The sequence below is a fragment of the Mobula birostris genome, chromosome 26 (genome assembly GCF_030028105.1).
Source record: "Mobula birostris isolate sMobBir1 chromosome 26, sMobBir1.hap1, whole genome shotgun sequence".
NCBI classification, from domain to species: Eukaryota; Metazoa; Chordata; class Chondrichthyes; order Myliobatiformes; family Myliobatidae; genus Mobula; species Mobula birostris.
The window spans coordinates 10,489,217-10,513,542 of record NC_092395.1 but is presented as its reverse complement, the minus strand read 5'-3'; the positions used below and the strand labels follow the sequence as shown (position 1 = coordinate 10,513,542).

The window sequence follows — 24,326 nt, the reverse complement described above, 5'->3', positions numbered from 1 at the left end:
TAGCTTCGTATTTTTCTTAAGGTTTGGAATTTGGTTGATCAGTACTGCAGAAAACTTGCAGGCACACGTATGCAGAGCTTTTGCAGGTCTGGAGGATAAGTTCTTGGGGAACAATATATCGGATAGTAGGAATGGGTAATATTAATTAGTTTTAACTTGCTGCAATAATTTGTCACATCCTATTTATCAAATGCTCTATCAATGTCCTATAAAGTTCTGATTTTGTGGAGAAATTTGTAAGCAATTGCTTCTTAACTAAACACCACAGAAGAAGCACTACCCAACATGCTTCCAGGAATGTTAAGTCTGCTAAACTTCTAAATAGGCTCGTTGTATAGTGCCTATAAAAAGTATTCACCCTCCTTGGAAGTTTTCATGTTTTACTGTTTTACAGCATTGAATCACAGTGGATTTAATGTGGCATTTTTGACACTCATCAACAGAAAAAGACTTCCATGTCAAAGTGAAAACAGATCTCTACGAAGTGATCTAAATTAATTACAAATATGATACAAAAAAATTGAATGCATAAGTATTCACCCCCCCTCCCTTTAATGACAACAAATCATCACTGGTGCAGCCAATTGATTGTAGTAAAAATACACCTGTATCTGGAATACCCAATTGCTGGTGAGTCAGTATCCTGGCAAAAACCACACCATGGAGACAAAAGAACACTCCAAGTAACTACATGAAAAGGTTATTGAAAAGCACAAGTCAAGAAATGGACACAAGAAAATTTTCAAGTCATTGAATATCCCTTGGAGTACAGTTTAGTCAATCATCAAGAAATGAAAAGAATATGGCACAAATGTAGATCTGCCAAGAGCAGGCTGTCCTCAAAAACTGAGTGACCGTGCAAGAAGGGGACTAGTGAGGGAGGCCACCAAGAGACCTATGACAACTCTGGAGGAGTCACAAGATTCAGTGGCTGAGATGGGAGAGACTGAGCTTACAACACCTGTTGCTCAGGTGCTTCACCAGTCGCAGCTTTATGGGAGAGTGGCAAAGAGAAAGCCACTGTTGAAGCACTCACATAAATCTCAGCTAGAGTTTGCCAGAAGGCACGTTTGAGACTCTGAAGTCAGCTGGGAGAGGGTTCTATGATCTGATGAAACTAAAATTGAGCTTTTTTGGTCATTATACTGAATGCGGCAGTGGAGGCCAAGTCATTGGGTGTATTTAAGGCAGAGATTGATAGGTATCTGAGTAGCCAGGGCATCAAAGGTTATGGTGAGAAGGCGGGGGAGTGGGACTAAATGGCAGAATGGATCAGATCATGATAAAATGGCAGAGCAGACTCAATGGGCCGACTGGCCGACTTCTGCTCCTTTGTCTTATGGTCTTATGCTATATTTGGTGTAAACTAAACACTGCACATCATCAAACACAAGCATAAAGTCAAAGCAGGAATGGCTTAAAAACAACAAAGTTAATGCCATGTCTGAGTCCAGACTTCAATCATATTTGAGAATTTATGACTGGACTTGAAAAGAGCTGTTCACTCACGATCCCCTGATAGAGCTTGAACACTTTTGTAAAGAAGAATGAGGGAAAATTGCAGTATCCAGACATGCAAAGCTGATAGACATCTATCCATACAGAATCAAGGCTGTAATTGCTGCCTTGCGTGCATCTACTAAATGCTGACTTGAAGGGGGTGAGTAATTATGCATCCAATTATTTTATGTTTAATAATTGTAATAAATTTAGACCAATTTGTTTTCACTTTGATACAAGAGTTTTCTGTTGATCAGTGTCAAAAAAGGCCAAATTAAATCCAATGTTGTAAAACAATAAAACATGAAAACTCTCAAAGGGGGTGAATACTTTTTATAGGCACTGAATGCATGGCAAGGCATGACTTGAAGACCCAAGTGACTGTGGATGCTGGAATTTGGAACAGCAAACAAGATGCTGGAGGCATTTATAGTGTGCCAGGCAGCATCTGCGAAGGGAAATGGACTGTCAATGTTCTGGGATTGTTAGAGAACTTGGCATGGATATGAGTAAATATGTAGCAAGTTGATGGACGTGACCTTGGTATCACAAGGCAAGTTGATACGTGTGATGGAAGATGCTACTTTTTGGGATTGTCTTCTCTGGTTACGACAGATAACATTTGCTTTTGCCATCACTATTCACTATTCTCATTTCTCATTTAATCGGAGTTGTGGAGAGAAGCTGTAAAATAATACACTATGTTGTCACATCAGTTAGAAATCTGAGTGAAGAAATGACAAATGCGGTTTAATCCTGATAAATATGAGCTGTTGTACTTTTGAGAGTCACTACAACAGTAATTGGCAGGACCCTTGGGAGCATTGATCTACAGAGGGATCTTCTGTACTCCCTTTTCACCTATGACTGCGTTCCTGTACATGGCTCTAACTCCATAATCACGTTAGCAGAGGACACCACGGTGGTTGGTCTGATCGGGGGGGATGATGAGATGGCCGACAGGGACGAGGTCCAGCACCTGGCTGCGTGGTGTGCCGACAACAATCTGGCCCTTAACACTCAGAAGACCAAGGAGATCATTGTGGACTTCAGGCATGCCAGGAGTCACACTCATTTCCCCACCTACATCAACGGAACTGTAGTGGAGCGTGTATCAAGTTTCAAATTCCTTGGTGTCCACATTTCCAAGGATCTCATCTGGTCCCTGAACTCCTCTATTCTGATCAAAAAGGCGCAACAGTGCCTTTATTTCCTGTGGAGCATGAAGAAAGCTCACCTCTGTCCCAGGATACTGACGGACTTTTACTGCTGTATCATTGAGAGCATACTCACCAACTGCATCTCAGTGTGGTATGGCAATTGTCCCATATCGGACCGCAAAGCACTCCAGCGTGTGGTGAAAACTGCCCAGCGGATTATCAGCACCCAATTATCCAGCATTGAGAACATCTACCATAAACACTGCCTGGGCAGGGCAAAAAGCATTATCAAGGATGCATCTCACCCTAACCATGGACTTTTTACTCACCTCCCATCCAGTAGGTGCTACAGGAGCCTCCACTCCCGCACCAGCAGGCACAGGAAGAGCTTCTTCCGTGAGGCTGTGACACATCTCATCACAGCGCTAAGCAGTATTGCATCCATATTGTACTGTCTCAGTACTTCTATATTTGTGTGCTGTAGCACTTTTCTTATTCACAGTTATTTTGTAGATAACGCTATTCTTTGCATTTCTGGTCAGATGCTAAACGCTTTGGCTTTGTATCTGTACTCGGCACAATGACAATAAAGTTGAATCTAATCTAATCTAATATGGCCCCCTGAAAGTAGCACAAGTCGTGTGGAAAACATACTTGCCTTCACTGTCAAGTCTTGGCAGATAAAATTTAGCAAAACATGTTACAGATGTATAAGAGTTTGGTTGGGCCACATTTGGAGTATCGGGCAGCTCTGGTTGTTGCATTATGAGAGGATTTGGAAGCCACAGAAAGGCCGCGGAGGAGGTTAATCAGGATGCTGCCTGGATTGGAGCTTCATTTGTTATGTGCTGTATCATATGATTTGGGCGATCATGGCCTTTCTACAATCATGATTGTTCTTGGCAAATTTTTCTACAGAAGTTGTTGGCCATTGCCACCTTCTGGACAGTGTCTTTACAAGATGGGTGACCCCAACCATTATGAATACTCTTCAGAGATTGTCTGCCTGAAAAATCAGTGGTTGCATAACCAGGACTTGTGATACTGTGATATGTACCAGCTGCTCATGCGACCACCACCTGCTCCCATAGCTTCATGCCACCCTGATCCAGTGGGGCTAAGTGGGTACTACAACTTGCCTAAGGGTGTCTTGCAGGCTAGCATTGGGAAGGAGAGCCTTTCGCCTCCTTTGGTCGAAACGCATCTCCACTCAACCACCCCATTTTACAGTAGTATGCAGCATTTTTGAAGCTCTATAATAAATCTGAAAAAAAAATTTCTGAAGCAATGTAAGAAGGCATTTGTATGTATTGCTTAAGTAGGCATATCTTGGATGTATTTTGAAGTATACCCATGGAATATAAACAGTAGCCTGTACTAGATGGACAGAATGGCCTTTTTCAATTCTGTAAAATCTACCCTTTTTCCTAAACAGTTCATTTCCACACTTCGGCATCATATCTGCAGCAGCATCCAAAGCTAAAAGGTATCTCATTCACACCATTGTTGCAGTTCCTTATTACGTTCACTAGGGGGTACGTGTGAGCAGTTTCCCCAGTTGCACTGGAAACAGCGAGTACACAGCTGGCAGTTCTGCTGCATCAGATGATGTAGTAAATGTTATCGTGCTGAACAAAATTTCCAGCCGTTGCCCTGTTTTCTAAACTTTAACAGCAGCAATAACAAGACATTTACAAGAAACAATGAAAGTTAAGGTCTTTGGTTTAAACTGTAACAGGACCAGGAGATAAACTAAGAATTGGGCTGATGATGAAAGCCATTGAATTTAGCAAAGGAATAACATCTGAAACTTACTTCCCTTTTGTAATTTTAAATTTTTTTCACAGGTGTAGGCTGCCCCAGTACATCCTTACGTCCTGATGAATAGTCTCGGCCCGAAACGGCAACTGTTTATTCATTTCCATAGATAACTCCCGACCTGCTCAGTTCCTCCAGCAATTTGTTTGTGTTGCTTAGGTGTGTTGGTTTTTAATGCAAACAGTGCATTTCACTGTGTGTTTTGATGTACGTTGATAAATAAATCTATTCACGTGTACCTGCATGGCATTGTGCTTGCAGCTAGCTGAGCTGCTACCTCAGCTCCAGTGACCCGGGTTTGGGTTCAATCCTGTCTTCCTGTGCTGTCTGTGTGGAGTTTGCAGGTTGTCCTCATGACTGTTGGCTTTCCTCCAGATGCTCCCGTTCCCTCCCATTTCCCAGAAATGCTTTGGTTAATCGGTAGTTTAAAAGATTAAATGCCCACTGTGAATTACCTGTACTTTACAGAATCTGCAGAACCTCTTTCTTTACAGAAAGAAAAATGGAGGGCTATGTGGGAGGGAAGAGTTAGATTGATCTTGGAGTGGGTTAAAGGGTTGGCATAACGTTGTGGGCCGAAGGGTCTGTACAGTGCTCTATGGTTCTATTTTCTAATTGTACAGTGAGTGGAAATGTGGGAAAAATAAAGTTAGGTTAATGTAGCATTAGTGTAAATAGGGGCTTATGAAATTGGTGCACCAAAGGACCTGTCCAAGCTGTTTAAATGTGATCCAGTGACGTATCAATACAAAATCAAGTATTCAAGGATGATATTTGAAGTTAGTAGCCACAATATTGAGATGTGAGGGTCTGTAACTTAATTCTTATGTAAATTTGAGGTAAATTAACATAAAAATTCATGATCAAAAGTAAATTTATTATCAAAGTATGTACAGTGTATATGTTCCCATATACTTGATGGCAGGATGGAGATATGTCCCTACCGAAGGAGGTATAAGGTGGTCCTTCCCTCCACTAGACTGCAGGTCACCCTTGGGCAAAATGTAGTTCAATATCCTGATGGTTGACAGGTAATAACTATTCCTAAACTCGGTGATGTGGGACCTAAGGCATCTGTACCTCCTGCCCAATGGTAGTAATGAGAAGAGAGCATAGCCTGGATGGCAGGTGGGGGTCTTTGATGGAATAGATTAGATTAGATTAGATTATGAGGACACGCAGTCCTCTTTTATTGTCATTTAGTAATGCATGCATTAAGAAACGATACAATGTTTTTCCAGAATGATATCACGAAAACACATGACAAACCGACTTAAAAACTAACAAAAACCACATAATTATAACATATAGTTACAACAGTGCAAAGCAATGCCGTCATTTGATAAGAACAGACCATGGCACGGTAAAAGTCTCAAAGATGGGTCCCTATCTAAGAAAGGATGCGCTGACTTTAGAGACGGTTTAAAGGAGGTTCATGAAAATGATTCTGGGATTGAAAGGCTTATCATATGAGGAGCATTCAATAGCTCTGGTACTCAAGTACTCATTGGAATTCAGAAGAATGAGGGGGGATTTTATTGAAACCTATTGAAAGGCCTTGATAGAGTGGATATGATTGTTTCCTATAATGGGGGAGTCTAAGACCAGAGGGCACAGCCTCAGGATGGAGGGACGTCCATTTAGAATGGAGATGAGGAGGAATTTCTTTAGCCAGTGAGTGGTGAATCTGTGGAATTAGTTGCCACATGTGGCTGTGGAGGCCAAGTCATTGGGTATATTTAAGGCAGAGGTTGATAAATTCTTGATTAGTCAAGGCATGAAGGGGTACAGGGAAAAGGCAGGAGACTGGGGCTGAGACGGAACTGGACCAAGCATGATGAAATGGTGGAGCAGATTCAATGGGCCAAATGACCTAATTATGCTCCTATATTTTTTGGTCTTATAATGGATGCTGCTTTCTTGTGAAAGCACTCTTTGCGGTCTATATCTAACAATAACAGAGGTTGGTGCTGCACATTTGTGCTCCGCGAATGCCAAGTTGCCCCATAGGCTTGTTCTTCTAAAACTAATGAAATGGATGCTGCAAAAATAGTGCACCACCATTTTGTTAGCAGAACTATCACAAAGTCCATCTTTGTGCTTGTACTGCAGCACATTGGCCTACTTCCTCTATTTCCCATCTGAACGCTTGCTTGGACGATTGCAAACTTGGGTTTTGTGAAATACTTGCAGCATCTATCAGTTTGCTTCCTCCTGGTTTCAAGTTTGAATCTGTTACACAATGATCTGTACTTGATCTTTGCAATCTGAACTTGTGTGGGGTTTTCAACTGATAAACTAATATCCATGTATAACTTAATAATTTTTGTAACCATAGCATTGAGGAAGAGGAAGTGAAATGTACATCTCATTTCTTTTGAAGTAATATTTTGAACAGTATATATATTTCCTATCGTCTCAAACCATTCCGTGAATATAATTCAAAAGGACAATTACTTATTCAAAGTATGTATAACTACGACCTTGAGATTTGTCTGCTTACAGGCAGCTACAAAGCAAGAAACCTGAAAGAGCCCAACTTAAAAAAGACCAACACCCAATGCACAGAGAAAGAAGAAAGAAACACAAACATGCAAACAATAGAAGTGAGCACAGCAATCCGAATCAAATTGAGTCGAGAGGTCCGAATCCTGGAGCAGTCTGGCAGCCTCGGCACTGCAGAGAGAGGAATGAATATCTTGGAAGAGCAAGCAGAGTTGGCCTGAGCCTTGCCTCCGGTCCCAACATCCTGCCTTTCCAGTCTGTCTGAGCTGGCATTTAAATCGTCCTAACACCGAACCGTGCTGCACACTAGGCCGTGGGCTCTGCTGCAGCGGAACGCTCCGGGCCTAGACCTCGCCTCCCAACCCGAAGCCATTCTTGACCTTTCAAAATCGGCCCAGTGCAATTCCAACCTCGCTCCCAGCATCCATGCATATCCCTCAATTTTGAAGTGTTCATAAAGTTGATAGCAGAATTTTTGGGGGGCATAACTGAGGTATTTAACAGATTTTCCTTTCAATTTTCCTCAGCTTCATTGGACTTTTAAATAAAATGACACTGAACTAAAGCTGAAGTCTCTGTGTTTGTGGTTTCTAGAAATAGATGTATTAACTTATATAAAAATGCTAACTTGTTTTTGACAGCACACGGGAGATTTTGCAAAATGCTGGAAATCTAGAGCAATGTAGATGCTTGTGCATGGGTGGAGGCAGGGGGCTTTGGGGTACTTGTGTTTTTTTCTGTCATTCATTCTTTGTTTTTTTTCTTCTGTTTTGAGGATGTCTGCAGAGCAGGAATTTCAGGTTGTATATTGTATCCATTCTCTGATATTAAATGGAACTATTGAACATGCATAAAATACTGGAGGAACTGAGCAGGTCAGGCAGCATCTGTGGAGGAAAATAAACATTTGATATTTTGGGCCAGGACCCTTCATCCTGATCCTGATGAAGGGTCTCGGCCCGAAACATCAACCATCAGTCTCCATAGATGTCTGACTTGCTGAGTTCCTCTGGCGTTGTATGTGTGTTGTTTCTGACAGACATTATTTTGTTTGGTTTCAGAAACCATGCAGGATATTTAAAAGAATTCAAGAGTCTTGTTCCAAATAAAAGCCAGAACTAAAAGATCAATATAGTTTGATAGGTCTGGATTCCGAATGAATCAGTTTAATTCTGAATGAAGAAACTAGTTAAATAAAACTGTTGAGAGCATTTCACTTCACCATCATCGTTCTGTGCCGTGTCATATGACGTAAGCGATCATGGTCTTTGACCATGATTGTTCTTGGCAAATTTTTCTATAGAAGTGATTTGCCATTGCCGCCTTCTTGGCAGTATCTTTACAAGATGATTATCAATACTATTCAAAGATTGTCTGCCTGGCGTCCATGGTCACATAATCAAGACACCAGCTGCTCATACGACCATCCGCAACCTGCTTCCGTGGCTTCACGTGACCCTGATCCAGGTGTTAAGCAGGTTCTACACCTTGCCCAAGGGTGACCTGTAGGCTGGCAGAGGGGAAGTGCGCCTTACCCCTCCTTTGGTAGAGACAATTTTCCACCTCACCACCCATTTTTATTTCAGACACTTTTAAAAGTAGTCTCCTTTTTATAGCTTTCCAAGATTAAATTCTAGTGATTAGAGTCTAAGAAGGTAGACGTAATAATGTTGATCCTTACAACGAGAGCTTTATCACGAAAACCGATCGCATTCACTGATAGCCTTGAATGAAGGAAATCCGCTATCCCTTTTATCCATAAGTGGCTCCAGGCTCACCAATATGGTTAACTCTTCAATTCAATTCAATTAAAATTAGAGACGGAAAATAAATCAGTTGAATTGAATGTATTTTCAAAGTATGTTTGTTACCATGTACTACCTTGAGATTAATTTTCTTGGAGGCATTTATAGTTCCACACTCTCAAGTCCCTCTAAGAGTGAAAAAGTTTCCACTCATATTCCCCTTGAACTTTTCACCTTTCACCCTTAACCAATGACCACCGGTTGTCCACCCAACCTTACTGGGGAAAAAGCCTGCTTGCATTTACCTTATCTATACCTCCTCATAATTTTGTATGTCTCTATCAAATTTCCTCTGTCTTCTAAGTTCCAAGGAATTTTAATGTACAGTACATAGAAAGGAAATGCAATACATGCCATCACACAATCACTTTGTGTAAGCATTGCTGAGTTATGAAATGTCAGCAATTCTAGAAGCCTTCTTGAGAGAAAAATAGAGTAAATTCAATCAACTCAGGAGCAGCTGAGTTATAGTGATTGTGTCAGATTAATTTCAGCATCAGTGTTAGGTGAATGAAGTTTTGTTTTGAGTGATTTTACCTACTAACTACAGTGTGGTGTGTTTTTTCCAACAGTGAGTTGCAATTGTTTATCTGATCATTGTAATATTTAACCAATGCCTTTCCATTGCATGTGAAGACTGTAAGCAACCTTCATTAAATCTATCAATAAAAATGTAATACAATAACATAAAAATTACACCCAGTGGCCACTTTATTAGGTACATTAATATCTTCTGCTGCTGTAGCCCATCCACTTCAAGTTTCGATGTTTTGAGCACTTCTGCACACCACTGTTGTAACGTGTGGTTATTTGAGTTCTGTCACCTTCCTGTCTGCTTGAACCAGTCTGGCCATTCTCCTCTGCCCTCTCTCATTAACAAAAGCATTTTCGCCCACAGAACTGCCACTCACTAAATGTCTGTTCTTCACACCATTCTCTGTGAACTCAAGAGACTTGTGTGTGAAAATCACATGAGATCGGCATTCTGAGATACTCAAACCACCCCATCTGGCACCAACAATCATTCCATGATCAAAGTCACTTAGATCACATTTCTTCCCCATTCTGATATTTGGTCTGAACAACAATTGGCCATGTTTGCAACGCTTTTATGCATTGATTTGCTGTCACATGATTGGCTGATTAGATATGCACTTGCATTAACGAGCAGGTGTGCTAGTGTCCCTAATAAAGTGACCACAGAGTGTAGATATCAGTTTTATTGGTTTACAGAACTTTAAAACAGCACTTATCTTAAGCTAGAATTAAGCCTTAAAGTTCCAGCTGTTAGTTACTGAGCTGGAAGTCAATCCAAAATGTCAACGATCAGAGGGGTCACAAATTCTGAATGCCGCATTCCCAGGGAAAAGGCAGGGATACCGGGCTTATTGACGGTCACTTTTTCTGGGTTGTGTGCTCCAGGTCCTGGTGTCTGCGGATGATATGTGGGCAGATCATGCCGGCCCAGCATCGAGTAAGCTGGTTGTTTGCGTAGGAAAACATTAGGGTCAGTACGATTGTACCGGCCAGGCCCTGGGGTTCTGGATAGATCCTCTCTTCTTGTTCTTCCAGTAACTGAGAAACTAGCACTGGAGGGCTTGTTAGGAACTTTTGGCCCCAATAGGGATGGAAGTGTGTAGCTATTAGGGGCCGGCACTGTGTCGAGCTTGCGATATCTAGTTCTGAATCCCAGTGAGTACGCTGGTGACCTGTGCTTGTTGAGATGCAGTGTTCTCTCTGGGTTGTATGCACCTGGTCCAGGTACTCCTGGCATCTGAGAAAGATCTAAGTAAAGCAAAAACTTCAAATTAACCAGGCATGTGACCATAGAAGTAAGAACTATATTTTAGATTTAAATATTTCTGAATCATTTTTTTTTTACCTTTCACATTTTCGCGCAATTTTTACCATGTAGTTTTTTTTACTTAGTGATACAACGTGGAACAGGCCCTCCCAGCCCAATGAGCCACACAACCCACCTACTTAGACCAGAAGACCATGAGATACAGGTTCAAATTAGGCCATTTGGCCCATTGAGTCTGCACCGCTATTTCATCATGGCGGATCTATTTCCCTCTTTGCCCCAGTCTCCTGTCTTCTCCCTGTAACCATTCATGCCCTGACTAATCAAGAATCTATCAGCCTCTGCTTTAAATATACCCACAGATCTACTTGACTCACCACAGGTTTTCACTCGACCCAACATGGAGTATGAGGGAGTTCCACTCCTGCCAAAGCGCGTGATCTTTGGGTCAACGTAATACCGGGGCCCTGGACTGCAGTCGTTGTGATACACTGGCAAGAGCAAACGAAGGGTCACTTTAAAGGTTATTCTGTCAGCTTGATTCCCCCTCCTTCTATTTCCTTTTACGTTCCCTACTTCCAATGTCAAGGTTGAGTATGCAGCTGAAAAAATTATGGGGTCTCTCCCATCCCCATTCAGAACACAAATTGGAAGTGTTGCATATGCCCTGTCTCCAGCATTGTCTCCAGGTCCCCCTCATCCTTCCCTTCAGAACTGCCGCTCACTGGATATTTTTTTGTGTTTTGCTCTGTCCTCTGGAAACAGTAGAGACCGTTGTACATGAAAATCCCAGGAAATCGGCAGTTTCTGAAATGCTCAAACCACCCGTCTGGCACCAACAATCACTCCACAGTTAAAGTCACTTAGATCACATTCCTTCTGCATTCTGATGTTTGGGTCTGAACAACAACTGAACCTCTTGACCATGTCTACATGCTTAAGCACTGAGTTGTTGCCTCATGATTAGCTGATTAGATATTTGCATTACTGAGCAGGTGCACAAGTGTACCTAATAAAGTGGCCACTGAGTGCAGATTGATCAATAGATAGATATTTTATTGATCCCAAGGGAAATTACAGTGTCACAGTAGCATTACAAGTGCACAGATATACAAATAGTAGAAGAGAAGTAAGAAAGAATATAAAGTAAGTTACCTCAAACGGTCTAACAGGAGGGGGTCATCACCTCCCAGGCTACAGATTGACTCAATACAGAGCCCAATGGCCAAGGGTAAGAATGACCTCATATAACACCCTTTGGAGCAGGGCAATTGTCTTCGTCTATTATTAAAAGTGCTCCTCTGTCAGCGAAGGTGGCATGTAGAGGGTGAGAAACATTCTCCAGAATTGCCAGGATTTTCCGGAGGGTCCTTTGTTCTACCACAGCCTCCAATGTGTCCAGTTTGACTTCCTAGCCTTTCTAATCAGTTTATCGAGCCTGTTGGCATCACCTGTGCTGATGACTTTGCCCCAGCACACCACCGCATAGAAGATTGTTCTGGTGACAACAGACTGGTAGAACATGTGAAGGGAGGCCTGCATGCGACAAAGGACCTCAGTCTCCTCAGGAAGTAGAGGCGACTCTGGCCTTTCTTGTAAACATTCTCTGTGTTGGTGCTCCTCTCAAGCCTGTCATCCAGGTGCACCCCCAGGTACTTGCAGGTCCTCACCACACCCGCGTCCTCGCCGTCAATCGTAACAGGGAGCAGTGCAGGCTTGGTCTTCCTTCTTTTACACGGAGCGTGTTGGGCGCCTGGAATCTGCTGCCTGGGGTGTTGGTAGAGGCAGGTACATCGGGGACTTTTAGGAGATGTTTAGCTGGCACATGAGTGTGAGAGAAATAGAAGGGCCTGGACATTGTGTAGGTATAAGGGGATGGTTTATTTAGTTATTTATTGACATACAGTGTGGGGTTGGCCCTTCTGGCCTTTTGAGCTGTCCCAGCCAGCAATTCCCCAATTTAACCCCAGTCTAATCATGGGACAATTCACAATGACCAATCAGCCTACCAACCGGTATATCGTTGGAATGTGGGAGGAAACCGGGTGGTCACACGGAGAATTTGCAAACTCCCGGTATTTAGATTACTAATTTAATTGTTCAGCACAACATTGTGGGCTGAAGGACAAAGAACACAGAACAGTAAAGCTGAGGAACAGGTCTTTCGGCCCACAAGGTTGTGATAGACTAATTAAGCTAATGACACCTAATTTATTTCCGTATTATGTAGTTATTAATATGGGGTGGCGTTTTAATGAAGAGACAGCACTGCATGCCGCGTGTCAACCTAACGGTACCGTAGTGGTTAGCACAGCGCTTTACAGTACCGGTGACCTGAGTTCAATTCCCACCACTGCCTGTAAGGAGTTTATATTTTCTCCCCATAACCACCTGATTTCCTCCGGGTGCTCCGGTTTCCTCCCACAGTCCAAAGACATACCGGTTGGTAGATTAGTTGATGATGTTAAATTGTCCTGTGAATAGGCTAAGATTAAATCAGGGGTTTGTTGAGTGGCATAGCTCGAAGGTCAGAGCGATACCTCAATAAGTAAAAAAAATTAAATTAAACTATTGCGCGTACCATCTTGGACACGTGTGCCATACGTTCACCACCCCTGGCCTGGATGAGAGGATTTCAAGATACAAGTGGAGTCCGTTAAGCATCTAACAATACAGCAAGAACTGCACTACTACTGTCTGTTGTCTGCTCAGCAATTTTAGGAAAATTTTCCAGTGATTCACTAGCTGCCAGACAACATCAACCAAATGAAGTCAAATCAAAACCATAGTTGAAAAACATTGTGGGAGATTATTGGTGATCGTGTTTCCATGTTAGTAAGTTTATCATGCAAGGGTAGAGTATTGCTACATCATGGAGTGGTAGGGTATTGCTACGTTCCTCTTCATAGAACATTATTGACTGTGCTTTTCTTAAAAGCTCCTTGCTTTGTCACACTTTTTACAAATGTCACTTACATAAACTGCTGTGTTTTCTCCCGAAAGTGTAAGCTGGATTTGTGTGCTTGGTAAGATCATGTCCCACGAACCCAATGGCAGGAGGTAATCCATATCTTCCTGGTCCAGGCCCTTATAAAATCAGAGATTAGGTTTGTCTTTATGATAATTGCAGAAAAGGCAACTCTTAAATGAAGTAAGTACAGTGTATCATAGGGCCTTCTTAAAACCACTAAGTAGAATTCTTCGGCTGGGCAGTATGAACATCAAACTCTCAAACTTCCAGTAACTAATCCCTCTCTGTCCTTTTTCTCTTCCTTCCCCTCCATATCCAATGAGCCCCCATCACCCTATGTCTTTTCCTCCTCCAATGGCTTATTGCCCACACATTCCTCCCACTGGTTCCCGTCTCCATTTCCCTCCACTGTCCTCTCCTATCACTTCCACCTATCACCTCCCATCTTCTGTCATCGTTCCCAGTCTGCCCCTCCCTTACCTAGATCCACCTATCACTTGCCAGCTCTGTAGTCATAGCCCTACAGCACCCAACCAGGCCCTTCGGCCCATCCAGTCCATCCTCAACCATTATTCTACCTAGTCCCATTGATCTGCACCTGGACCATGGCCCTCAAACTCCTCCCATCCATGTAACTATCCAAACTTTTAGATGTTGAAATCAACCCCACATCCACCATTTCCGCTGGCAGTTCGCTCCACATTTCTCACCACCCTCTTGAGTGAAGAAGGTTTTCCTCATGTTCCTCTTAAATATTTCACTTTTCACCCCTTTACCCCTGACCTTTAGTTCTAGTCTCACTTAACATCAGTGGAAAAAGCCTGCTTGCATTTATTCTGTCTATATCCCTCATAATTTTGTATACAGTACCTCTATCAAATCACCCCCAGTTCTCCTATGTTCCAGGGAATAAAAGAAGTACAGTGTACCATAGGCCTCCTAGTCATCGTTGTCATTATGTGCCACGTTGAATGATAGAGGTGATCCTGGTCTCTGACCATGATTGCTCTTGGCAATTTTTTGTCTTCTTCTGGGGAGTGTCTTTACAAGACAGGTGACCCCTGCCATTACCAATACTCTTCAGAGGTTGTCTCCCTGGCCAGTGTTTGCACGACCAGGACATGTGATATGCTCCAGCTACTCATATGATCATCCGCCACCTGCTCCCATGGCTTCATGTAGCCCTGATCAGGGGGTGGGGGGCTAAGCAAGTGCTATACCTTGGCTGAGGGTGACCTGCAGTCTAGCGGAGGGAAGGAGTGCCTTATGCCTCCTTTGGTAAAGACGTATCTCCGCCCTGCATTCCAGTAACCACCCCAAAAGCACTAAATAGGACCCTACACCCTGGTTGTATGAACATCAAATTCTCAGACCTCTGGTTACCTCTGTCCCTTTCACCCCTTTTTTCCCTTCCTCTCTCCTCCTGGCATCATTCCCACTCCCCCTCCCCCACCCCAATCCTTACCTGGACCCACCCGCCAGCCCCTCCATCTGCCTTTTTATACTGGCTATCTCCCCTCTTTATTTCCAGACCAGAGGAAAGGTCTTGGCCAGAAAAGTCAACCGTCCATCCCACCGTTTTCCATAGATGCTGGCTGAGCTGATGAGTGTCTTGTGCATTTCTCTGACTGGTCTGCCTTTGATCAACTGTGGTTGATGGAGGAAGGTGGGAATGAGGGCAAAGACAGAAGGCAAAAAAAAATTGCAAGAATTTAAATGGAGGTACAGAAGCCTTAGATCCCACACCATCAGGTTCAACAACAGTTATTACCTGACAACCTTCAGAGTCCTGAACTTCACTCACCACCCCTCTGAACTGATTATATGGCCTACAAAATCACTTTCAAGGACTCTTTAGAGCTCATCGTCCCAGTATTTTCTTTGCACAGTCTGTCTTCTTTTGCACATTGGCGGTTTGTCAGTCTTCATGCATCATGCTTCACAAATTCTATTGCATTTCTTTTTTTCCCTGTAAATGCCTGCATGAGAACGAATCTCAAGAAAGTACATGGTAATAGATACTTTGATAAATAATTTACTTTGAACTTCAAACTTCAAACTTTGAATGGAGATCATTGTCATGAAGTTACCTGTCAATGTATATCTGGATAGTAAATGTTCCTCTCGAACTTCTGCAGAAGGAATAGCTTCTTCTCCACTGTTATCAGACTTTAGAACCAATCACCTCTTTCACGTCCCCTCCTTGGTGGTGCTGCCAAATTCTCAGACTCTTAATTCTACCTCTCTCAGCTGTTCTGTTCTGTCACTTCAGCGTTTCTTCTTGAGCTACTTCACATTGGACCTCCATCTCTTACCATTCTGTTGCTTCTCCCTGTGTTTGTTGTAACCATCTATAACGTTTGCGCCAAGATTCACATGAAGAAGAAATTTCATTGCAGTTCTGTGTGTAAGAGAATAAATCTGAATCTGGAGGAATTCAGCAGGTCAGGCAGCAATGAAAGGGAATAACCAGTCAACGTTTCGGGCCGAGACTCTTCATCGTGTACTTCAAATCAGGACTAGAATGTAAGGGGGAAGAAGCCAGAATAAGAGCAGGGAAGGAGAGGGAGGAGTACAAGGGTTGGCAGGTGACAGGTGAAACCAGGTGAGGGGGAAGGTAGGTGGGTGGGTGAAGGGGGGATGAAGGGCACCTTTGCACATTGGTTCTATGTCCGTCTTGTGGGGCTTTTCATTGATTCTATTCTGTTTCTTTGCACTTACTGTGAATACCCACAAGAAAATGAATCTCAGGGTTACTAATGGTGACGTATATGTACTTTGATAATAAATTTACTTTGAACTTTGAAGTGAGAGCTGGAAAGGCATAGGATAGCGTACCACGTGGAGGTATGTCAAGTGGCTGGATGGCGGGGTGGAGATACATCTCTACCAAAGGAGGTGTAAGGTGCTCCTTCCCTCCGCTAGCCTGCAGGACACCTCCTATAGCACCTGCTTAGTGCCTCCCCCACCCCCCACCGGGATCAGGGTCATGTGAGGCCATGGATGGTCGTATGAGCAGCCGGTACATGTCACAAGTCTTCGTTCTGCGACCACTGACGCCAGGTAGACAATCTCTGAAGAGTATTGATAATGGCTGGGGTCTCCGGTTTTGTAAAGACATTGCCCAGGAGAAGTCACTTCCATTGAAAAATTTGCCAAGAACAAATCATGGTCATGGAAAGACCATGATCACCTACAGCATATGACATCATGATGATGATGGTGAGGAGTCTACCAAGAAAAGGAGGAAGGAAGGTGATGGACAGGTGAGTTGAAGAAAAGGGGCAAAAGGTGTAACCAGAATGCCCCTTGCCCTTCTCTCTTTCCATTCCTCATTCTACCCCTCCCACATAACCCTCTTTCATCCATGTGCAGATCTAAGACTCTCTTAAATGTCTTTAATATATTTGTCTCTACCTCCACACCTTGCAGCACATCCATGCACCTACTCTCTGTGTAAAAATCTACCCTGATATCCCCCCACATTAAAAATACGATCCCTCATATCAGCCATAAGATCATAACACAGGAGCAGAGCTCGGCCATTCGGCCCATTGAGTCTGCTTCGTCATTCCATCATGGCTGATTTATTATCCCTCTCAACCCCATTCTCCCACCTTCTCCCCATAACCTTTGACACCCTGACTGATCAAGCACCCTTCGACCTTGCTTTAAATATTCCCAATGACTTGGCTTCCACAGCCGTCCGTGACAAAGTGGCTACTTGCTGAGGATCAGTTTGTTTCAAGTTTAAAGTTACGTTTTGCAACTTCAAAACATGAAACTAATTCAAAGGAAGACACAGGAGTCTGAAATGCAGATCTAACCGAGTTTACTATAAGAAAGGTGCGCATGTATCATGTGGTAGCGTGATGACGTACACAATTAACATATATATATATGACCCGTAATTAATTATTTAAACAAACAAGAAAGCTTAATCAACCTATATATATATCCCTAACATGTTTCTATACCTAACAAATTTATACAATGACACATCCTTTTAAATGTTTCTATTTCAATAATATCTGTGTAATCTTGTATATACTGTACACACATATATATATACACACTCAGAAGATTAATTGTGTGTCAGTGTATAAACTTATTAGATACAGTTGCTTTAACTATTAGCCTTAACTAGTTACAGCACCTGACCCTGGGAATGAACCAGGCCCTGCCTTGTCCACATGAGGTAATTTTCAAATAAATATGTAATCTTGATTTCTTCAACGTTTCACCAGTGGAGGTCTTTCATAAATGTGACAGAACAAGAATTTTATTCCTAAGAGACAAGAAGTTGTAAGTGGAAATGAGAAAACTATTAATAATTAATGGTAAGTTGCATTTATCATCTGCAGATCACCAGGTCTAACCCTGATGCAGCAGTTGCACTACTTACCAGGGCAACAGTTATAGAGAATACATTGCTAACTTTGTGTGGTTGTGCATTAACTCAGTTTTGAGACAGATCTAAGTTTGTCTCAGGGTGCCATGGTATCGCAGTGGTTCGCATGACACTTCAGCTTGGGGCATCAGAGCCTGGAGTTCAATTCCGTTGTTCTCTGTAAAGACTGCATGTTTCCACCTGGTGCTCCGGTTTTCTCAAGCAGTCCAAAGATGACCCAGCTACTAGGTGAATTGGTCATTGTAAATTGTCCTTTGATTAGGATAGGGTTAAATAGGTGGGTTGTTGGGCAGTGCGGCTTGTTACAAGTCCAATTAACCTACAAACTGTACGTCTTTGGACTGTGGGAGGAAACCCACGCGGTCACAGGGAGAATGTACAAGCTCCTTACAGATGGTGCTGGAATTGAACTCTGAACTCCGATGCCCCGAGCTGTAATAGCATTGCGCTAACCGCTACATTAACTCTGCCACGGATGGTCCCAACCCCGGCTGTGAAAGGAGCAGAGTTGAGCATCGAGCTGGCAGCCCCATCCCGTAAAAACCCAGAGCTACAGAAACACCAACAGAATCTCCAAAGAAGTCATCCCTGGGAGAGGAAGGATCTTCACCTAGGAGACGTATAGATGGACTATATCTGGACTTGAAAGACTAGCCGGGACAGAGATGTTTGGCAAGCTGCTGTCGGTGGCCTATGACCCCTAGAGGTGACAGGCTGAAGAAGAAGAACTGCCACAGTACTGTGCTGCCCTGACCTGCTGGTGCTGCCTGACCTCCTGACTTCCTCCAGCATTTTGCGCCTGACTTTATAACCATATAACAATTACAGCACAGAAACAGACCATCTTGACCCTTCTAGTCCATGCCGAACTCTTACTCTCACCTAGTCCCACCGACCTGCACTCAGTCCATAACCCTCCATTCCTTTCCTGTCCATATATCTATCCAATTTAACTTTAAACGACAACATCGAACCTGCCTCAACCACTTCTGCTGGAAGCTCGTTCCACACAGCTACCACTCTCCGAGTAAAGAAGCTCCCCCTCATGTTACCCCTAAACTTTTGCCCTTTAACTCTAACTCATGTCCTCTTGTTTGAATCTCCCCCACTCTCAATGGAAAAAAGCCTATCCACGTCAACTCTATCTATCCCCTCATAATTTTAAATACCTCTATCAAGTCCCCCCTCAACCTTCTACGCTCCAAAGAATAAAGACCTAACTTGTTCAACCTTTCTCTGTAAATTAGGTGATGAAATCCAGGCAACATTTTAGCAAATCTCCTCTGTACTCTCTCAATTCTATTGACACCTTTTCTATAATTTGGTGACCAGAACTGTACACAATACTCCAGATTTGGCCTTACCAATGCCTCGTACAATTTCAACATTACATCCCAACTCCTACGTTAGGTCACCTCCACTTTAATTCGTTTATGCTTAACCTAAATCTATGCTCTCTGCTATTTTCCTGCCGTTTCACATGGACAGACACAAGGACGTTGTTCATTAAACATTTAGTAGTAAGTATAAAAGGTAATTTTATTCTGCCATTATCTCTCTCATTGAACCCTTTCATATAATACCAAGCACATTTACAAATTAATTGATTAATTTATATTTAGATTTGTTCAGCGCACCTTCCTAGTTACTGTTTTAATGGTGTTACTAAACTTCATAGCGCATGGAAGATTACAGCACAGAACGGAATATTGTGCCCATTTTTTACCCTACTGTAAGATCAAGCTAACCCTTCTACAGAACACTCAATTTTTTTATTATCCATGTGCCTATCTAGTATTTTCTTAAATGCCCCTAATGTATCTGCCTCTACCACCACTTCTAACACAGCGTTCCACTCACCCACCATTCTCTGTGTAAATAACTCTTGTCATACCCCCAATATTTTCCTCCAACCCCTTTAAAATTATGATCCCTTGTATTAGCCATTTTCACCCCACTACTTATTTGATCTACGTATGCTTCTTGTCATCTTGTACTCCTCTATCAGCTCACCCCTCATTCTCATTCGCTCCAAAGAGAAAAGCCCTAGACCTGCCCTATGGACCAGGCAGCATCCTGGTAAATCTCCTCTGCACCCTCTAAGTATCATAAGTAAAATGTTACCAGTGTTATCATCGATTAACTGGATTCTGGAAACTTACACTCGTTCCTCAATCACACTTGATGTATTTGTGCACATGGGGAACAGCATGGCCCCTGTCACCCACACTGTTCTGAAGTCAGAACGGAAAAATGTCATTTTTATACACAATGGACTCGCAGTTACAGTTATTGACCAACTGATAACCATGTCTTTATTTATTCGCAAGATCATTCGGCATTGCAATACAGGTGTTAAAAGTCAATAGAAACTACGAGCTAACAACAGATGATACTTTGAGATTTCATGATGATACTTTGTCCTGTCCTTGGAGTGCACTCCTCGAAGCCTTCCATTATATCCTTTGCTCATTTCCAGTTCCCCTGGTGGGCAAAGGGAGGTTATGTTCTTGCCCAGGCTGTCTGCACTCTATCTGCAATTTCTCCTAGCCTGGGCATTTTGTAAGCCCTCGCCTCGCCGCAACATCTTCACACATCAGGGTGCCCTTCGTTGATCACAACTCTGCATTCAATAATATTATCCCCTCAAAACTACTCAACACTCAGTGTCGGCTGTGGTCGGCTGCTTCCAAGGCATCGGCAAGTTGACGGTGCCTGGAGGTTGATGGCAGGGAGTTTCTCCCTTTTGCCGCCTGCTATCAGGGACTCGGGAGTCAATCGACTCGGGGACTTTGAGACTTTATTTACTGTGCCCATGGTTTGTTCTTCATCAAATTATGGTACTGCTTAACACTGTCAGTGTTAGTCTTTGGTTTGTCCTGTTTTCTGGAGAAACATTGTATCATTTCTTAATGCATGTGTGCATTTCTAAATGACAATAAAATAGGACTGAGAGTTCTCATAGTCTAATCTAATAATCTCCAAGATCAAAACCTTTATACCTCCTTGTGCAACTAGATCCTCGATTTCCTCCCTTGCAGACCCCAGTCAGTTTGGATTGGCAACAACATCTCCTCCACAATCTCCAACAGAACGAGTGTACCACAAGTCCCCTGCTGTACTCACTTTACACTTATGACTGAGAGGCGAAGCACAGCTCCGATGCCATATCTAAGATTGCTGACGACACTGTTGCTGTTGGCTAAATCAAAAGTGGTTTTCAAATCAGCATATAGGAGATATTGAAAATCTGGCTGAATGGTGTCACAACAACCTCGATGTCAGCAAAACCAAAGAGATGATTTTTTTTTACTACAGGAAGAGGAAACCGGAGGTCCAGGAGCCAGTCCTTACTGGAGAATCAGAGGTGGGGAGGGTCAGCAACTTTAAATTCCTTGGTGTTATCATTTCAGAGGATCTGTTCCGGGTCCTGAAAACAAGTGCCATTACAAAGAAAGTTTTGCAACGCCTCTACCTTCTTAGAAGTTTGCGAAGATTCAGTGTGTTATTTAAAAATTTGACAAACTTCTACAAATGTATGGTGGAGAGTATATTGACCGGTTGCATCATGGCCTGGTATGGAAACACCAATGCCCTTGTTTGGAAAACACTACAAAAAGTAGTAGATATGGCCCAGTCCATCACAGACAAAACTCTCCCAACCATTGAGCATATCTATACAGAGCACTGTCACAGGAAAGCAGCGTCCATTATCAAAAACACCCAACATCCAGGCGTGTTCTTTTCTTGCTGCTGCTGTGGGGAGTCTCACAACTCACACCACCAGGTTCAGGAACAGTTATTACATCTCAACCATGAGGCTCCTGAACCAGAGGGAATATCTTCATTCAACTTCACCCAGGCCAACGCCAATCCCACATCTATGGACTCTCTTTCAAGGATTCCTCAGCTCGTGCTCTTGATATTTATCACTTCTATATTTTTTCTTTTTGCATTTGCACAAATGTGCCTCTTGCACACTGCTTGTTTGTCTGTCTTTTATTGTGTGCGTTTCTTCATTGATTCTATTGTGTTTCTTTGTATTTATTGTGAATGCCCACAAGAAAATGAATCTCAGTTGTATATGGTGACATATATGTACTTTGATGATAAATTTACTTTGAACTTTCTGAACTAGAATGTAAGGTCACTTACCTCTCTCTCGGGCTGCTATTGTGGGATACGTTTTCTCAGTGTTAGCTTCCATCCCCTTGGGGAGTCAACTATGTCTCTGGAAAGTCGGAGTCAAGCAGTCCAAATGAACGCTGAAATGCTATCCTGCCTGTGGGAGCAATGAGACAAGTGCTGCTGTCTTTAACAACTACCACGTTGCCAGGGAACCAGTTGCACTTAGCTCATCCAGGCATAAAGTTACAATATACTCCTCGTCCTGCAGGATTCCACTGACTTTTTTTATTCAATGCAGTGAGCGAAGTCGACAGATGCACAATTTGGTGTGTGCTTCAGTTACCGGACAATTAACTCAGATCAATTCCCACCATGCCAGTTAGACCTCTGTTTAAGAAAACTGGGAATAATGGGTATTAATAAAAATTATGCTGTTATGTTAGGCTATAAGACATAGGAGCAGAATGGTCTAAATTTACTTAACCTAAATTGACCGCCTCCAAACCATCCACCATAAGTGGGACTTCCTGGTGGCCAAACATTTTAACTCCTATTCTGATATGTCGGTTCACGGCCTCCTCTTGTGCTGCGATGAGGTCACCCTCAAGGTGGAGGAGCAACACCTTATGTTCCGTCTGGATATCCTCCAAACTAATGGCATGAATATCGATTTCTCCTTCCAGTAAACAAATTTCCCTTCCCCACCTTTTACTTCTTCTCACCTGCTTATTACTTTCCCCGGGTTCCCTCCTCCTTCCCTTTCTTCTATGTCCACTCTCCTTTCCTATCAGATTCCTTCTTCTCCGGTCCTAGACCCTTTCCACCCACCTGGTTTCACCTATCATCTTCCGGCTAGCCAGCTTCCACTCCCCCCACTTTTTCATTCTGGTGTCTTCCCCCTTCCTTTCCAGTCCTGGTGAAGGGTCTCATCCCAAAACGTCAACTATTTATTCCTCTCCATAGATGCTGCCTGACCTGCTGAGTTCCTCCAACATTTTGTGTGTGTTGCGAGGGTTGTCCAAAGATCCACCACTCCCTGGGACAGAAGTTTCCTTCTCATTTCCACAGAGTTATTGAGAGTCGTGGAGTCATAGGATAAAATCAATCCCTTTGGCCCATCGTGTCCTTGCTATGAGCAGCCCATCCAAGATGGATGGGCGTTGATAGCATGGACATAGGAGGAAGAAGCCAGAAGTCCATGAGCGGTCCTCATCAGGGGATCAGAGGTGGAGAGGGTCAGTGGCTTTAAATACCTTGGTGTTAACATATCAGAGGATCTGTTCTGGCACCATCACAAAGAAGGCACAACAGCACCTCTACTTTCTGAGAAGTTTGTGTAGATTTGACATGCTACCAGAACCTTTGACAAACCTCTATAGATGTACGTGGAAAGTATCCTAACTGGTTGCATCATGGCCTGGTATGGAAAAGGCTACAGAAAGTAGTGGGTACAGTCAGTCCCTTACAGGCAAAGCCCTCCCCACCACTGGGGACATTTATATGGAGCGCTGCCACAAGAAAGCCTCCAGACCCCCTGGTGATGTCTTTATTTATCACATATACATCAAACTATACAGTGTCTTTGTGTCAATGACTAACTCAGACTGAGGAGTGTGCTGGGTAGCCCACAAGCGTCAACTTGCTCCTGGCGTCAACATAGTATGCCCACAGCTCACTGACCCTGACCCTGACCCTAACTGCACGTCTTTGAAATGTGGAAGGAAACCGGAAGAAGTCTTAATTTTCCAGGAGGGGAGGAAGCCTATGTGGTTATGGGGAGAATGTACAGGCAGGGGCAGGAATCGAGCCGCCATTGTTGATTATTGTTGATCCAGGGGGTCAGGGTGGACATAGTGGAGGATTACAAATACCTGGGGATACGAATTGACAATAAACTGGACTGGTCTAAGGACACTGAGGCTGTCTACAAGAAGGGACAGAGCTGTCTCTATTTCCTGAGGAGACTGAGGTCCTTTAACATCTGCCGGACGATGCTGAGGATGTTCTACGAGTCTGTGGTGGCCAGTGCTATCATGTTTGCTGTTGTGTGCTGGGGCAGCAGGCTGAGAGTAGCAGACACCAACAGAATCAACAAACTCATTCGTAAGTGTAGTGATGTTGTGGGGATGGAACTGGACTCTTTGACTGTGGTGTCTGAAAAGAGGATGCTGTCTAAGTTGCATGCCATCTTGGACAATGTCTCCCATCCACTACATAATGAACT

The 24,326-nt window shown here is 43.2% G+C and overlaps 1 protein-coding gene across 2 annotated transcripts; it reads right to left on the bottom strand.

Moving 5' to 3' along the window:
• Window positions 1–5,410: 5,410 nt before the first annotated feature.
• On the bottom strand, window positions 5,411–22,253 carry LOC140188276 (protein CIMAP1D-like). 2 transcript variants are annotated; one of them, XM_072244373.1, is made up of 4 exons: window positions 22,130–22,253; window positions 13,569–13,679; window positions 10,970–11,083; window positions 5,413–10,573 (listed from the first exon to the last, which is right to left on the bottom strand). In XM_072244373.1, exons 1-4 carry the CDS (start codon window positions 22,179–22,181, stop codon window positions 10,095–10,097), a joined length of 756 nt encoding a protein of 251 aa, XP_072100474.1. In that variant the 5' UTR covers window positions 22,182–22,253; the 3' UTR covers window positions 5,413–10,094. The 2 variants fall into 2 exon arrangements, with proteins under 2 accessions (XP_072100475.1, XP_072100474.1); XM_072244374.1 differs by lacking the exon at window positions 13,569–13,679 and having other exon boundaries at window positions 5,411–10,573.
• Window positions 22,254–24,326: the final 2,073 nt, after the last annotated feature.